General features: G+C 40.9%; 1 protein-coding gene, 1 long non-coding RNA gene and 1 pseudogene across 2 annotated transcripts in view; 2 read left to right on the top strand and 1 right to left on the bottom strand.

Annotated features, from left to right (window-relative positions):
* LOC110515254 (NACHT, LRR and PYD domains-containing protein 12) overlaps nt 1-5,965 on the top strand; it is a 184,199-nt gene extending 178,234 nt beyond the window's left edge. Inside the window, exon 14 of the mRNA XM_036942470.1 lies at nt 5,725-5,965. Within this exon, the coding sequence (XP_036798365.1) occupies nt 5,725-5,950 (226 nt within the window). The 3' untranslated portion in view covers nt 5,951-5,965. The remainder of the gene's footprint in view (nt 1-5,724) is intronic.
* The window catches only part of LOC118938461, a 942,996-nt pseudogene that overhangs the window by 49,866 nt on the left and 874,441 nt on the right, over nt 1-18,689 (bottom strand).
* LOC118938481 lies at nt 12,943-13,575 on the top strand. Its single transcript, XR_005035749.1, has 2 exons — nt 12,943-13,052; nt 13,094-13,575. It is a non-coding gene; the product is annotated as an uncharacterized LOC118938481 (long non-coding RNA).

Raw genomic sequence — 18,689 nt, 5'->3', positions numbered from 1 at the left:
GGATCTCTGTTTAGTTGACACTGTGTTAACCACAACCAACATGTTGGATCTCTGTTTAGGGGTCGGTTCTCTAAAATGAGTCTCTCTGGGGAGAGAGAGGAGGGGGGCTCTGCCTCTAAAATGAGTCTCTATGGGGAGAGAGAGGAGGATGGCCCTGCCTCTAAAATGTATCTCTCTGGGGGACATGACACCAAATCTAAGAGGTAAGATGACAATTTTTTGAAGAATTTATTAAGTTTATTTCCAAAATAAATAGCTATTTTAAGATGAATGAACTTACTGTAAAGCGTTCTGGATAAGAACATCTGCTAAATAAGGAGTTCTCAATCCGGGGTCTGTGGAGGTACTGCAGGGGTTCTCAATCCGGGGTCTGTGGAGGTACTGCAGGGGTTCTCAATCCGGGGTCTGTGGAGGTACTGCAGGGGTTCTCAATCCGGGGTCTGTGGAGGTACTGCAGGGGTTCCACGGCACCCTGACTGTACTCGTTGCAATGTTAGACATTTGATAGAATTTTCACATGACACGACCACTTTGCCTCCTCTCTAACCCTAACCCTACTCTTAATTATTACCTAATATAATGGAATGCATTTTCATTTATTTTTTTACCAATTTTGATGGTTGTACAAGCAGAATATTGACAATATTACCATCATGTTGCCTACAACATTGCATACAATGTTCATTTTCATCTAACACATATTACGCCCTAGACGCCTTCAATTGCCCAATTTATAGCCATGCACAATTTAGGATTATTTTTTAACAACATGATGTTGTGCTCCAAAGGGAGAACTTGAAATAACATGATGTAGATAATTAAATATGGAATGTTTATTAAAATATGGAATTGTTATAAAAAAACAGAATGTTTGTTTTACATAATGATAAAAAATGAATATTACCAATGTAACCCACTGTAAAGACTGGGTTTAGTTGATTGTGTTGCACTGCTCATGTCCGCGTTCTGGAACTGTCCGCGTCCCCGTACAGAACTGTCCGCGTCCCCGTACAGAACTGTCCGCGTCCCCGTACAGAACTGTCCGCGTCCCCGTACAGAACTGTCCGCGTCCTCGTACAGAACTGTCCGCGTACAAAACTGTCCGCCACCCCGTACGGTGTGGCGCCAAGCCGGTTACGCGCAGAGTGGATTGAGGTGATCTTGGGGAATAACGACGTTACGAGTTTGTTACAGTGTTGAGACACCGAAGTTTATTGTTCAATTTGCTTTTTTCTTTACGGTCAGGGACAGTGTGAGTGTAGCCAGATCCTTTTCACTCTCTATCCTTGTTTCAATTTGTGTTTCACCGGATTCGTCATCGAAACGAGGGACAGACGAACGACCTGCTAACTAACCAAGCTAGTCGGTACAGCTCGGTAATCTAGCTAGCTACTCTACCAGCAGCATCCTAGTTATCTTAGCTAGTCAGTACAGCTCGGTAAGCTAGTTAGCTACTCTACCGGCAGCATCCTAGTTATCCTAGCTAGTCGGTATAGCTCGGTAAGCTATCTAGCTACTCTACCAGCAGCATCCTAGTTATCCTAGCTAGTCGGTACAGCTCGGTAATCTAGCTAGCTACTCTACCAGCAGCATCCTAGTTATCCTAGCTAGTCGGTACAGCTCGGTAATCTAGCTAGCTACTCTACCAGCAGCATCCTAGTTATCCTAGCTAGTCAGTACAGCTCGGTAAGCTAGCTAGCTACTCTACCAGCAGCATCCTAGTTATCCTAGCTAGTCGGTACAGCTCGGTAAGCTAGCTAGCTACTCTACCAGCAGCATCCTAGTTATCCTAGCTAGTCGGTACAGCTCGGTAATCTAGCTAGCTACTCTACCAGCAGCATCCTAGTTACCATAGCTACCACTACATCATCACCGGCTGTCTGCATTTCTTGTGGACCGATGGAGATCCCCGGTTGTTTCTTCCACCTGTTAAATCCCGGTGAGGCTTCTCCCTCTCTCGTTGACGGATGCTGGCTACCTCTGTCCGGTTCTCCTCTCTTCACTAGATGGACGGTAACTTTAGTGTTTAAACCTAAATAAATAGTAACAATAGCAGGTATTGAACCCCGGGTAAATAATCACTAGTCAGAACCTCAACCTCAGTATACATTCATTATAAAAATCATCTTAATATCTGATATTGTGAGTAAACAACCTCGAGAGTGCGTCTTCCAGCCCTCCAATAAATTACATCATTCAACCCTCCCGGTTAGTAAATTTACCTCAACATCCCCCGGAGAAGGCAGAGTAACGACACCAGCCTTTTAGCGGGGCTGACAGACTGACTACAACGCTCGCGTCGCTAAATTAATCTCGTTATTAAAAATGACACACTGCTCGCGCGCTGCAACGAGCGTCTAGAAGTCAGTTCTATTTTGTGAAACTCTTCTTATGTTTCCCCATCTGAGCTCAGAGTAGATGAGGGATGTCATGTTTGTCTCTGTTGTGTTGAAGACCAATCCAGCAGGAGAGACCAGCCTCCCCTGTTCCCAGCTGTGTGTCCATGAAGAGTGACCGGTCTATGGATCAACCTATAAACTTTAGAGAGGGAGACTTTTTTACTGAACAAAGGTAAGAAGAACTCATGGGTCCTGGTCAGTGAGTTAAACAACACTGTCTCTAGTCATTTCTCCTCTCCCATTTTCCCATTTATTGTTGTTGTTTTCATAATCCATAGGCTAATAATTTTGGCCATTTTCATAGTCCTAAAACAATATTAAACAAACACAACATTCCCTCCCTCCCTTTGTGTGTGTGTGTGTGTGTGTGTACTCCCTGGATGAGGAGATGTAATCTCATGTTTTGTCCACAGAAACCAACAGGGGAGATCAGAGTCAGAGATTCTCAGTGGTCAGTCTTCCCAGAGTCATCAAACAGACCTCCTGGACTCCATATTCAGTGTATGTGGTCCTGTTATGTACATGTGTTTTTTGTTTACCTCAAGTAAAGTTGATCTGTCAATCATTCATTAATGTGTTAATGAGAAAAGCATTTCTTCTCTTGCTTAACTTATTTACTTAATTTATTTCAGATGCTTGAAGAGAAAATTATGACATTTGTGAAGAACGAGATGAAGATGTTCAAGAGGATTCTTAGTCCAGAACTCCCAGAAGGCTTTGAGAGTCAGAAGCAGGATAAGGAAGTGGTGGATGCTGAAGATGAGAAGCAGGAGAGCAGTGCCAAAGAGGGGGCTCTGAAGATCACACTGCACATCCTGAGGAAAATGAACCAGAAGGAGCTTGCTGACACGCTGGAGAAATGTAAGATCTGTCTGCCTCATGTTGAATGCTGTTTCTTAACATTTAAAATATGTAGCTAAAGTACAGCTAAAGTAGCTGTGTAACTCAATGATATTGTAGCAGCCTTAACACAACACCTAGTGACCTCATCAAGTAGCAGCAGGGATGTGTTGTGGTGATTCATTTAGAGAGAGAGAGACAACATTAATAATACCATCAATAATACCAATAATAATATTAATCAGTCACACCAGTCTGTAATGCATTATGACAACATTTACACATTTATACAGTCAGTTAAGAGAATAAATTATTATAATGTAAAACTTTATAACAGTCCTACAATACTGTAGACATTAAAACAGACGTAATATTATTATCCTCTGTGTTATTTATTCATTCAGATGAGCTTGCTGTGATTTGCCAACGTGAACTCAAATCTAATCTAAAGAAGAAGTTTCAATGTGTATTTGAGGGGATCGCTAAACAAGGAAACCCAACACTTCTCAATAATATCTACACAGAGCTCTACATCACAGAGGGTGGAACAGGAGAGGTCAATAATGAACATGAGCTGAGACAGATTGAGACAACAATCAGGAAACAAGCAAGACCAGAGACTGCAATCAAATGTAATGACATCTTCAAAACCTTAACTGGACAAGACAAACTTATCAGAACTGTGCTGACAAAGGGAGTCGCTGGCATTGGAAAAACAGTCTCTGTGCAGAAGTTCATTCTGGACTGGGCTGAAGGAAAAGCAAATCAGGATGTCCAATTTGTATTTTCATTCCCTTTTCGGGAGCTGAATTTGATGAAAGAGGACAAACACACTTTCATTGAACTTCTCAATCACTTCTCAATGGAAACCAAACAATCAAGAATCTCCAACTACAACAAGTACAAAGTTCTGTTCATCTTTGATGGTCTGGATGAGTGCCGACTGCCCCTAGACTTCCAGAAGAACAAGATCTGTTGGGACGTCACAGAGTCAACCTCAGTGGATGTTCTGCTGACAAATCTCATCAAGGGAAATCTGCTTCCCTCTGCTCTCCTCTGGATAACTACCCGACCTGCAGCAGCCAATAAGATCCCTTCAGGGTGTGTTGACCAGGTGACAGAGGTACGAGGGTTCAATGACCCACAGAAGGAGGAGTACTTCAGGAAGAGATTCAGTGATCAGGACCTGGCCAGCAGAATCATCTCACACATAAAGACATCAAGGAGCCTCCACATCATGTGCCACATTCCAGTCTTCTGTTGGATTTCTGCAACAGTCCTTGAACACATGCTGGAACAGAAGAGAGAAGAGATGCCCAAGACTCTGACTGAGATGTACACACACCTTGTGGTGTTTCATACCAAACAGAAGAATGAAAAGTATCTTGGGAAAGAAGATACAGGTCCACACTGGAATAAAGATAGCATTCTGTCACTGGGAAAACTGGCTTTTCAACAGCTTGTGAAGGGCAATCTGATTTTCTATGAAGAAGACCTGAAAGAGTCTGGCGTTGATGTTAATGAAGCCTCAGTGTACTCAGGATTGTGCACACAGCTCTTTAAAGAGGAATGTGGGCTGTACCAGGACAAGGTGTACTGCTTCGTACATCTGAGCATTCAGGAGTTTCTGGCTGCTGTATATGTGTTCCTCTCATTCATCAACAACAATGAGAATCTAATGGACGAACCTCAATCAATGTTCAGATACTTTTTGTCGCTCTTCAGAGAGAAGCCTAAAGTTACTGAAGTTACTTTCTACAAGAGTGCTGTGGATAAAGCCTTACAAAGTGAGACGGGAAACCTGGACCTTTTCCTCCGCTTCCTTCTGGGCCTCTCACTGGAGTCCAATCAGAAGCACTTACGAGGTCTACTGACAAAGACAAGCAGCTCACAGAGCCATGAAGAAACAGTCAAGTACATCAAGGAGAAGATCAGGGAGAATCCCTCTCCAGAGAGGAGCATCAATCTGTTCCACTGTCTGAATGAACTGAATGACCATTCTCTAGTGGAGGAGATCCAAAGCTTCCTGAGATCAGGAAGTCTCTCAAAACCCAACCTGTCACCTGCACAGTGGTCAGCTCTGGTCTTTGTGTTGCTGACTTCAGAAAAGGATCTGGACGTGTTTGACCTGAAGAAATACTCCAGATCAGAGGAAGGTCTTCTGAGGCTGCTGCCAGTGGTCAAAGCCTCCAGAGCTGCTCTGTGAGTAAATAAAATGACATTTAAGAACTAATCATCAGGAAGCAATATTCAGTTTAGAGAAAAATATTTATTATAATATGTACATAATATTATTTTGAAAAACATATTGAATAAATTCATTGATTTTCACATTAGTATACCAATATGACCATACAATTCTAGGAGACGGAAGAATCTATATGTTGTTTGAGAGAATAAACCAAATGCATCTACCATTGTCCTTCTACACTACTGGTGTTAAATGAACAGTGTGTTTGTTAAGTCATGATGATCTCTTTGTCAGGCTGTCAGGCTGTGGAGTCACAGAGGAAGGCTGTGCTTCTCTGGTCTCAGTTCTGGAGTCAAACCCCTCACACCTGAGAGAGCTGGACCTGAGTAACAATGACCTGAAGGATTCAGGAGTGAAGCTGCTCTCTGCTGGACTGGGGAATCCCCACTGTAAACTGGAGACTCTGAGGTCAGTATTATCAGATATGAAAGCACTTTATGTATGTAGTTCTCCCATTTGAAAAGTCGTAATTATTCGGTTATATCCACATATATTGTATTAAAGTAGTTGTAAGTTTAGTATTTGGTCCCATATTCCATGCCTCCAGTGATTACATTAATCTTGTGATTCTACAAACTTGTTGAATTCATTTGCAGTTTGTCTTGGTTGTGTTTTAGATGTTTTCCTAATAGAAACTGAATGGTGAATAATGTCCTGTCATTTTGGAGTCACTTCACTTGTATTGTCAGTAAGAATAGAAGATGTTTTCTACATTCATGTGGATGCTACCATGATTATGAATAATCATGAATGAATCGAGAATAATGATGAATGAGAAAGTTACAGAGGCACAAATATCAGACCCCCTCTGTTATTGGTAATGGTGAGAGGTTAGCATGTTTTGTTGTAGCCTCTGTTACTGGTAATGGTGAGAGGTTAGCATGTTTTGTTGTATCCTCTGTTATTGGTAATGGTGAGAGGTTAGCATGTTTTGTTGTAGCCTCTGTTATTGGTAATGGTGAGAGGTTAGCATGTGTTGTTGTAGCCTCTGTTATTGGTAATGGTGAGAGGTTAGCATGTTTTGTTGTATCCTCTGTTGTTGGTAATGGTGAGAGGTTAGCATGTTTTGTTGTAGCCTCTGTTATTGGTAATGGTGAGAGGTTAGCATGTTTTGTTGTAGTCTCTGTTATTGGTAATGGTGAGAGGTTAGCATGTTTTGTTGTAGTCTCTGTTATTGGTAATGGTGAGAGGTTAGCATGTTTTGTTGTAGCCTCTGTTATTGGTAATGGTGAGAGGTTAGCATGTTTTGTTGTATCCTCTGTTGTTGGTAATGGTGAGAGGTTAGCATGTTTTGTTGTAGCCTCTGTTATTGGTAATGGTGAGAGGTTAGTATGTTCAGTTGTAGCCTCTGTTATTGGTAATGGTGAGAGGTTAGCATGTTTTGTTGTATCCTCTGTTTTTGGTAATGGTGAGAGGTTAGCATGTTTTGTTGTAGCCTCTGTTATTGGTAATGGTGAGAGGTTAGCATGTTTTGTTGTATCCTCTGTTGTTGGTAATGGTGAGAGGTTAGCATGTTTTGTTGTAGCCTCTGTTATTGGTAATGGTGAGAGGTTAGTATGTTCAGTTGTAGCCTCTGTTATTGGTAATGGTGAGAGGTTAGCATGTTTTGTTGTATCCTCTGTTTTTGGTAATGGTGAGAGGTTAGCATGTTTTGTTGTAGCCTCTGTTATTGGTAATGGTGAGAGGTTAGTATGTTCAGTTGTAGCCTCTGTTATTTGTAATGGTGAGAGGTTAGCATGTTTTGTTGTAGCCTCTGTTGTTGGTAATGGTGAGAGGTTAGCATGTGTTGTTGTAGCCTCTGTTATTGGTAATGGTGAGAGGTTAGTATGTTTAGTTGTAGCCTCTGTTATTGGTAATGGTGAGAGTTTAGCATGTTTTGTTGTAGCCTCTGTTATTGGTAATGGTGAGAGTTTAGCATGTTTTGTTGTAGCCTCTGTTATTGGTAATGGTGAGAGTTTAGCATGCTTTGTTGTAGCCTCTGTAACTCTCTCACTCTGTCTAAATAGATATGGTGTGGACTGTATACTCAATACAATCTAAATCTGATACCTCACTGTCTAAATAGATATGGTGTGGACTGTATACTCAATACAATCTAAATCTGATACCTCACTGTCTAAATAGATATGGTGTGGACTGTATACTCAATACAATCTAAATCTGATACCTCACTGTCTGTCTTCTGACTGATACTGCTTTTTAAACTGGTCTGGTCAGTCTACTATAATATTGGTACTATACATGTTTCTATCTGCAGGCAATTATTATTTTGATCATTTGTCATTTTTTATGATGATACACTAATTTACGAATATATATGGAATATGTTGAAAAAATATACTGCCACTATTTTCACTACCATTTCTAATAATAAAACATTCATTTATAAATAGATATGGAAGGTTTCAGGACACTGATATATCTGAATATGTTGAAAAATATACTGCCACTATTTTTAAGTATGTAGAGGGTTTATGTCAATGTTCATATCAGACATGTTGACTTATCAGGCTAGTTAAGACAAACATTCTTATCAACACTTGGACAAAGTTATATGCTGACTGTGTGTGTGTGTGTGTGTGTGTGTGTGTGTGTGTGTGAGAGTTCAGGTGTATCCCTCAATGACTGTCTGTTCTTCTGCTTACCGCTACAGTGTGGAACATGGTGGAGAGAACAGAATGAAACCTGGGCTTAGAAAATGTGAGTGTTGACAGCTGTGAAGAATATGACTAAGAATAAGTCTTAATTCAAGTTAAGTCAAAGTCAAAGACCACCATCATGACTTACTTGGTCATATTAAATATCAGCTGTAGTTCTACAGAAGCAGAAATCAGGGACACCAAAGTTTACAAAGAGTTGCTTTGACTGTGTGTGTGTGTGTGTGTGTGTGTGTGTGTGTGTGTGTGTGTGTGTAATTAATAGGAATAAGTGTGTTTTATATTACCATACAGTATAACATATGATCATTCAACAAGTCTCAAGTTACCTTAACTTCTCCTTTTGATACCTAGAAACATCTACATTAAATGAATTAGTGAAAAGTGAGTTAACATTCTAATGTGAATGATGATGATTTCTAATATTGTGTCTGGTTTCATCCATCAGATGTCTGTGATCTCACACTGGACCTAAACACAGTAAACAGACACCTCTCTCTGTCTGAGGAGAACAGAAAGGTGACATGTAGGAGAGAGAAGCAGCCGTATCCTGATCACCCAGAGAGATTTGAGGACTGTAGACAGGTGCTGTGTAGAGAGGGTCTGACTGGGCGCTGTTACTGGGAGGTAGAGTGGAGTGGGAGGGGAGAGGAAGTGTGGACAGGGAGAAGGGGGGCTGATATAGGAGTGACATATAAAGGAATCAACAGGAGAGGAAGGGGTGGTTGTCTTGGATACAATGACAAGTCCTGGACTCTGTTCTGCTCTGACAACAGTTACATTGCCTGTCACAATAATAATCCCACTACCATAGACGTCCCCTCCTCCAGCTCCCACAGAGTAGGAGTGTATCTGGACTGGCCAGCTGGAACTCTGTCCTTCTATAGAGCCTCCTCTGACACACTGACCCACCTGTACACATTCACCTCCACATTCACTGAGCCCCTCTATCCAGGGTTTAGGCTTTGGGGTGATGGTGCCTCAGTGTCCCTGTGATACACACACACACTGAACACACACACACTGTCTCTGTCAATAATAACCTGACACACACACACACTAGACTCTTTCTCACACACACACACACAATGACACAGACACACACTGGACTTACACACACACTGGACTCTTTCTCACACACACACACAATGACACACACACACACACACACACACACACACACACTGGACTCCTCAGTGTCCCTGTAAATAATTACCATGTTAACAGTGATACACACACACAAACATTGGACACATACATACACACACACACACACATTGTTTAGGGTTTTGTGGGATGGCGACTCAGTGTCCCTCTGTCAGTGAACACACACACGCTGGACACACATACACACTGGACACACACACAGACTGGACACACACACGTACTGGACTAACATGTCACACACACTCACACTGGACACAGACACACACATACACACACACTGGACACACACATACACACTGGACACACACACATACACACTGGACACACACACATACACACTGGGGACACACACACACACATACACACTGGACACACACACACACTGGACACAGACACACACATACAACCTGGACACACACACACTGGACAAACACACACACTGGACAAACACACACACTGGACACACACACACACTGGACACACCCAAACAGACTGAATTCACACACACACACACACACACACACACACACACACACACACTGGACACACACACACACACACACACTGGACAAACACACACACACACTAGACAAACACACACACATATTAGACCAACACACACTCACGCTGGACTCAGACACACACTGGACCCAAACACACTCACACTGGACTCAGACACACACTTGACACACACACACACACACTGGACACACACACACACACACACTGGACCCACACACCTGCTGGACACACACATGCACACACACTGAACACACACACACACACACACTGGACACACACACACACTGGACACACACTGGATAAACCAAATGCTGAGAGTTTACCCCAGTCAGAGTTATACTTAAACTACATATTTTAATAATATGAGCTTCATCTCTTTGATCCTCAGATCAGTTCAGTGTGTAAATAATATCATATAGTATAAGTATAAATTAATACAATAAAATAGCAACTGAGATATTTTATAGCAAAGATCCCCTAGTCGACATGACAAACCACAGAAAGGTTACAAAGTGCCTTTTAACTTGAAAGATCCAGATCAATTCTCTCCCATCTCAAATACCCTGAACTCACAGAGGAGAGGTACCCTTCTAGATACTCCCATCACAAATACCCTGAACTCACGGAGGAGAGGTACCCTTCTAGATACTCCCATCTCAAATACCCTGAACTCAGGGAGGAGAGGTACCCTTCTAGATACTCCCATCTCAAATACCCTGAACTCACGGAGGAGAGGTACCCTTCTAGATACTCCCATCTCAAATACCCTGAACTCACGGAGGAGAGGTACCCTTCTAGATACTCCCATCTCAAATACCCTGAACTCACGGAGGAGAGGTACCCTTCTAGATACTCCCATCTCAAATACCCTGAACTCACAGTGGAGAGGTACCCTTCTAGATACTCCCATCTCAAATACCCTGAACTCACAGAGGAGAGGTACCCTTCTAGATACACCCATCACAAATACCCTGAACTCACGGAGGAGAGGTACCCTTCTAGATACTCCCATCTCAAATACCCTGAACTCACGGAGGAGAGGTACCCTTCTAGATACTCCCATCTCAAATACCCTGAACTCACGGAGGAGAGGTCAAGAACAGACGTACGATGGTTCCATACAGGACACACACACACTGGACACACACACACACACTGGACACACACACACACTGGACACACACACACACACACACACTGGACACACACACACGCACACTGGACACAGACACACACTGGACACAGACACACACTGGACACACACACACACTGGACACACACACACTGGACAAACACACACTGGACACACACACAGGACACATACTCACACAGGACACAAACACACACACAGGACACACACACACACTGGACACACACTCAAACACACACACACACACACACGTCTTCCTAAAATTGTGAGGACCTTGACCCAGGACTTATTACAATAACACCGTTAAAATACCAATGTGATCATTTGTACAATTATATATAATTATATATGGACCTACGCTCCATAGTTGTATAATTATATATGGACATACGCTCCATAGTTATATAATTATATCTGGACATACGCTCCATAGTTGTATAATTATATATGGACATACACTCCATAGTTGTATAATTATATATGGACATACTCTCCATAGTTGTATAATTATATCTGGACATACACTCCATAGTTGTATAATTATATATGGACATACGCTCCATAGTTGTACAAGTATACAAGGATATATTGTACTTTTCATAATAAAACAGACTTGAAACAAGAAAAAACCTGTTAATTGTGAAAACAATTTTGTAATTGTAAAGGCTTCTGGGTGGAGGAGTCAGGCAGAGAGCAGGGTTCAAAACGTGGATCTTCTGGGTGGAGGAGTCAGGCGCAGAGTGCAGGGTTCAAAACGTGGATCTTCTGGGTGGAGGAGTCAGGCGCAGAGAGCAGGGTTCAAAACGTGGATCTTCTGGGTGGAGGAGTCAGGCAGAGAGCAGGGTAGTTCAAAACGTGGATCTTCTGGGTGGAGGAGTCAGGGGCAGAGAGCAGGGTAGTTCAAAACGTGGATCTTTATTCCAAGAACAGAGTAACGGCCAAACACAAGGGCGCAACCCAACAAACAGGACGGAACTGTCCGGAAAAACGGAATCCACAATAATCCACATGAACAGAAAAGCCAGCGGGCCGACGGGGTTTAAACAGCCCAAAACCCAAACAACAAACAGGTGCAACTAAACTAAATGAAACAGAAAAGGGGATCAGCTAGTAGACGACCGCCGAGCGCCGCCCGAACAGGAAGAGGCACCATCTTCGGAGGGATTTGATTTAACGTTTCCTCTGTCAGGTTGATGTTCACCTGCGACTGGTTGAAACATGAAACAAATATGAAATGAAATACAAAACAATTAAATATGTGAAAATGAATTAAACAAATTGTACAATTAGTACAACAGAGTTTTGTGATGCAGGGTTACTATAGCAACAGAGTGTTGTAATGCAGGGTCACTATAGCAACAGAGTTCTCTCTGCTCTCTCTCTTTCTGCTCGCTCTTTCTGTTCTCTGCTCTCTCTGTTCTCATCCATCAGATGTCTGTGATCTCACCCTGAACCTAAACACAGTAAACAGCCACCTCTCTCTGTCTGAAGAGAACAGAAAGGTGACATGTAGGACGGAGGAGCAGCCGTATCCTGATCACCCAGAGAGATTTGAGGTCTGTTCTGCTCTGACAACAGTTACTCTGCCTGTCACAATAATAAACCCACTACCATAGACGTCTGCCCCTCCAGCCCCCACAGAGTAGGAGTGTATCTGGACTGGCCAGCGTGAACTCTGTCCTTCTATAGAGCCTCCTCTGACACACTGACCCACCTGAACACATTCACCTCCACATCCTCTATCCAGGGTTTTGGGTTTGGGATGATGGTGAATCAGTGTTCCTCTGTCAGTGACACACACACTGGACACAACAACTAAAGCTCTAAAGTAACTTTTTATTGACAGATGCCTCATTTAAATGTTCTGGGTTTTGATGAAAGGAAATCCCATAAAGCCTACTGGCCAGGACTTTGTTATGGCATCTTCTGATTGGGTGTCTCAGGCCATTACTTTGTTATGGCATCTTCTGATTGGGTGTCTCAGGTCAGGACTTTGTTATGACATCTTCTGATTGGGTGTCTCAGGTCAGGACTTTGTTATGACATCTTCTGATTGGGTGTCTCAGGTCAGGACTTTGTTATGGCATCTTCTGATTGGGTGTCTCAGGTCAGGTCTGAGCCATGATCAGAATGTGTCTGTCTATTTCCAGCCTTGCCATTTCTACCTGTCCTGATCTAGTGTTTGACCCCTGACCTCCACACAACGTCTCACTGTCCATGTCTGCTTTTAGCTCCCACCTCTACTTCACTGTGTTATAATGAACCTTATGCTTGTTATGTCACCTCTGTAACCAGGTATCAAACATCCTGACCTTTCTGACCCTGTCCCATGGCCCCACTTCACTGTGTTATAATGGACCTTATGCTTGTTATGTCACCTCTGTAACCAGGTATCAAACATACTGACCTTCCTGACCCTGTCCCATGGCCCTACTTTCTACAACTAAACATTTAAATCCTCTAAGTTTTGTTTAGTGTCCACTTACTTATTTATTTATGTATTTGTTGTATATTGGGGTTGTGCAGCAGAGCATCATGGGGGTTTGTATGTGTTGAGATGATCACGTTCCAGATAAATGGTTGAACTGATTCCTGTCTCCCGTCTCATCATTATTGAATTGTTATACAGACGTGGTTATGAAACCCACAAAACATAACAACAGATTGGTGATAAGTCTGAATCTACAGGAACTATTCTGTCTGGAAGAAGTTGGTTTTTACAATTGTTTAAAACTGTTATTTTCTGTGGTTCAGTCTAGGCTAATGTTAACACAGTGATTTACTAGCAGAGGCAAGTGCAGAGTTGAGCTAGCTAAGAGAGAGATTTAACATTGTCATGGAAAAGGACCCGAGACGTATGCCAGATCTGGAAAACAACTTGATTACCTCTCTAGGGTATGTGGGACTAATGTCCCACCTGACCAACATCCAGTGAAAGTGCAGGGCGCCAAATTCAAACAACAGAAATCTCATAATTAAAATTCCTCAACCATACAAGTATTATACGCCATTTTAAAGCTAAACTTGTTGTTAATTCCAACACAGTGTCCGATTTCAAAAAGGCTTTACGACGAAAGCACACCATGCGATTATGTTAGGTCAGCACCTACTCACAAAAAACACAGCCATTTTTCCAGCCAAAGAGAGGAGTCACAAAAAGCAGAAATAGAGATCAAATGAATCACTAACCTTTGATGATCTTCATCAGATGACACTCATAGGACTTCATGTTACACAATACATGTATGTTTTGTTCGATAAGGTGCATATTTATATCCAAAAATCTCAGTTTACATTGGCGCTTTACGCTCAGTAATGTTTTGCTTCCAAAACATTCAGTGATTTTTCAGAGAGCCACATCAATTTACAGAAATATTCATCATAAACTTTAATATAAGATACAAGTGTTATGAGAATTATACTTCTCTTTAATGCAACCGCTGTGTCAGATTTTTTTTTTTACTTACGGAAAAAGCAAACCATACAATAATCTGAGACGGCGCTCAGATATAAACAACATTTCTCCTCCATGAGTCAACAGAAATACAAAATTACATCATAAATATTCCAGGCAGTTTACTCTGGGCACGCTTTTCATCCGGAGGTGAAAATACTGCCCCCTACCCCAAATAAGTTAAAAAAGGAGGAATATATATTGATTAAAGGAAGGGACATTTATTCAACTGTGAAGACGAACTTTGGAAATAAAAACTGCTAAATGAGCGAACTTGAGGAGGAAACGTCAATGAGTGAGGTGAATGAAGATCATGTGACTGAGGAAAATATTGATGTGGTTGAGGACAATATTGAAGTGAGTGACAATCATGAGCCTATTTAGAAATGAAAAATGGCTGGAATTGTTGGAAACATTGGACAGTTTAATGAAACCATTGAGCAGTGGACCTCATATACAGAACGGTTTGAATATTCTGTTCTTGTAAATTACATTGATGATGACAACACTGTGCTTACAGTTTTTAGTGTAATGGGGCCAAAGACATGTAATTTACTAGGCAGCCTGTTACATCCAGACAACAGGTAACAAGGCGTATGTGGATGTTGTGGAGATACTTAAAGGACATGTTTCACCAGAACCACTAGTTAATGCTGAAAGGTTCAGGTTCCACAGGAGACATCAGGAAGAGGGAGAATCAGTACCAATGTTTGCTGCTGCAGTAAAGAAACTATCAGAACACTGTGAGTTGAATGGTGTTCTAAATGACATCATAAGAGACAGACTAGAATGTGGGCTACGGAGTGAAGATACACCAAAGTGACTGTTGACTGAAAGTCATCTGACCTTGGTGAAGGACATTGAAATCACTGTGTCCATGGAACTAGCTGCTGAACAGGCTCAACCAGTTGAGTTCATCAGGAACGTAGTGGGTTCATCTAACAATCCTAATCACCAGCTGATACATTGTAATCTCGTGCATATACCTTCCATCTAGAAAACATTTAATGAAAATCATAACCTCTCCTCTGTGTGATCTATGTAATCAAGGTGCCTTGGGCTCCTTTAATCATATGTACTGGGAGTGACCAGGGGACATGTTTTGGAAAGAGGTTCCCTCTGTCTTATCTGCTGTAGTGGATGTCATCACACCTTGTTCCCCCAAACTGTTATCACTTAATGATCATTCACCACTATCATTACAGAAAATACCTTTCATGTCAGGTTTGACAGCAGCTAAAAAGATGTTGGAACTAAGATGTCTACAACCTCATTGGATCAGCACTTTATACACTGTTAGGATTCATGGGTCTACAACCTCATTGGATCAGCACTTTATACACTGTTAGGATCCATGGGTCTACCACCACACCTCATTGGATCAGCACTTTATACACTGTTAGGATCCATGGGTCTACCACCACACCTCATTGGATCAGCACTTTATACACTGTTTTAATATATCTATCTGCTACTTCTTGATAGTCAGACTACTTCCCATTTACAGATAGACTACTCAGGTTAAAACTTTATTTAGGTATGTTTTTTGAATTAATGGCTATCCTATTTGTACGGAACAAGAGTCCTAATTCCCCAATGCGTACTATATCTCTCCTTAATAACCTTCTGGCTTGCAAAACCAGGATTTATTATGCTCTAGTTTATGTATGGTAGTGCACCTTACCACGAGTCCCGTTTCTTCCTTCCTATCGATTTTGGTTAAAACGCAAATTAGAAACCCAGTGTATTTGTTCAGAATATTCAAGCACCTATCATTGATTAAATCCAAATTCCTTTAGAACATTCAATCAAAAATATCCCAAATAATTCCTCCCAAATTCGAGAATAAAGGCTACTGACCTGCCGCCGACTCGGAAAAGCACTGTTCGTTGGATCTAGTCACCTTCCCTGTCGGTCTGGGGTGTACACCGGCTTGGTCTTTACCCTCAATTCAGAGGCCAGGTCTTAAATAACGGGACCAGACCCGCTCGTGCACGATTTTTCCGGCGTACGACCTCCAGATGGCAGGGACGGATATTTAGATCCAGGTTCGAAGGACCAAATGTTGCAGGAGTTATATTCCTCTCTTTAATACCCAATTAAAATTAAACACTCTGTCAATTCATAAGGATTTGTATGACCCTTATTTGTATAAAATGGACAGAGCCCAGTCTCAAAGTCAAACAGCAGATTTTATTCACGATAGTACTGCTCCTTACACATTTTACCACAGGTTATACACTTAAAATGAGGTCATTAGTTTCAGTACCAACCCGTGCCATCTCCGTTCTAGTACTAAGGCTGTATGGGTCTCACATCGTCTCACCCTATTAAGATACGACCGAGCCAAGGACATGCTTGTGAAGATAAGCATTCTAGCCAGACTGGCGATATAGTTCATTCATTTCTACCAAGAACAGACAGTCATTGTTCTAATTCTTGATTATATTTACACACATTATATTCAGCACTAGGATTAAAAAGAAAATTCATACATATACAGTAACAAAATAGTATTCTGATTAGTACACATACAGTAACATAATAGTATTCTGATTAGTACACATACAGTAACATAATAGTATTCTGATTAGTACATATACAGTAACATAATAGTATTCTGATTAGTACAGATACAGTAACATAATAGTATTCTGATTAGTACACATACAGTAACATAATAGTATTCTGATTAGTACATATACAGTAACATAATAGTATTCTGATTAGTACATATACAGTAACATAATAGTATTCTGATTAGTACAGATACAGTAACATAATAGTATTCTGATTAGTACACATACAGTAACATAATAGTATTCTGATTAGTACATATACAGTAACATAATAGTATTCTGATTAGTACATATACAGTAACATAATAGTATTCTGATTAGTACATATACAGTATCATAATAGTATTCTGATTAGTACAGATACAGTAACATAATAGTATTCTGATTAGTACACATACAGTAACATAATAGTATTCTGATTAGTACATATACAGTAACATAATAGTATTCTGATTAGTACATATACAGTAACATAATAGTATTCTGATTAGTACATATACAGTATCATAATAGTATTCTGATTAGTACACATACAGTAACATAATAGTATTCTGATTAGTACATATACAGTAACATAATAGTATTCTGATTAGTACATATACAGTAACATAATAGTATTCTGATTAGTACATATACAGTAACATAATATTCTGATTAGTCAGTCCTGATTGAAATGTATACATAATTAGTCATTATTGATAAAAAATTCCCTTAACATATCCACCCTATGATTAAATATTATACATCCAATCACACATGTAGTTATATTACAATATTAAAAAGCATACTACTATTTTTATTATAAATATTTATTGTCATCAAAACATCACCTAAACATAACCCACTACTTGTTATCAAAACATCACCTAAACATAACCCACTACTTGTTATCAAAACATCACCTAAACATAACCCACTACTTGCATTCACACTGACTGTTTTTAGGCCAACATCAGAATCATAACTCTTCTTATCAGGATTTTCGTTACAATCTTCATAAAAAAAACAGTATAATAATGAAACAAGATACAACCTAACCTCCCTAAACATCAAAAATGGTCTCATCAAATATAAATTCCCCGCAAATGAAGGATCCAGATTCGTCCACTTCTGTAGACATGCATTCAGCACTCCACGGGTCAGAACCTGGTATCCACTGGTACCTCACCATCTATTATCATCGATTTCTCCAGAGTCCTGGAAATAAGGCCTCGTACACAGGGAATTAGACAACAGCCCCATAAAACTAAAACAGTCACATCAGGTGAATGTAGCCCATAATACAGTGATCATAATATTTTTTTTCCATTTTCCGAACATACTATCAAACCAATTAGTCAGAGAAGTATCCACCCCAGAGTTTTCTGCCAACCGGTGAGCCTGGGTGGTCAAACCAGCTGAGGCTTCGGGCACTGATTCGTCCGGAGCTGTGTTATTTGGGATGTTAGCACAAAAATGGTTCAGAAAATCACGCATACACCCTTTTCTGCCAATAACATATCTAATGCAATTCTATTCTGCCAAACCATCAGGCTGGTTGCTTCAGTCTGTTCTGCAAAACCTTTAATAGCATCTCTGGTATACTTGTTAAAGCTCTGTTGATTATCATAAATATAATTAATCCAGTCCACGTTCTTATTGAGAGTAGACTACCCGGAATTACTTAACTC

Source organism: Oncorhynchus mykiss, chromosome 13 (genome assembly GCF_013265735.2).
Source record: "Oncorhynchus mykiss isolate Arlee chromosome 13, USDA_OmykA_1.1, whole genome shotgun sequence".
Lineage (NCBI taxonomy): Eukaryota > Metazoa > Chordata > Actinopteri > Salmoniformes > Salmonidae > Oncorhynchus > Oncorhynchus mykiss.
Note: the sequence above shows the minus strand (reverse complement) of the source record. Positions and strands in the feature narration are given on the sequence as shown.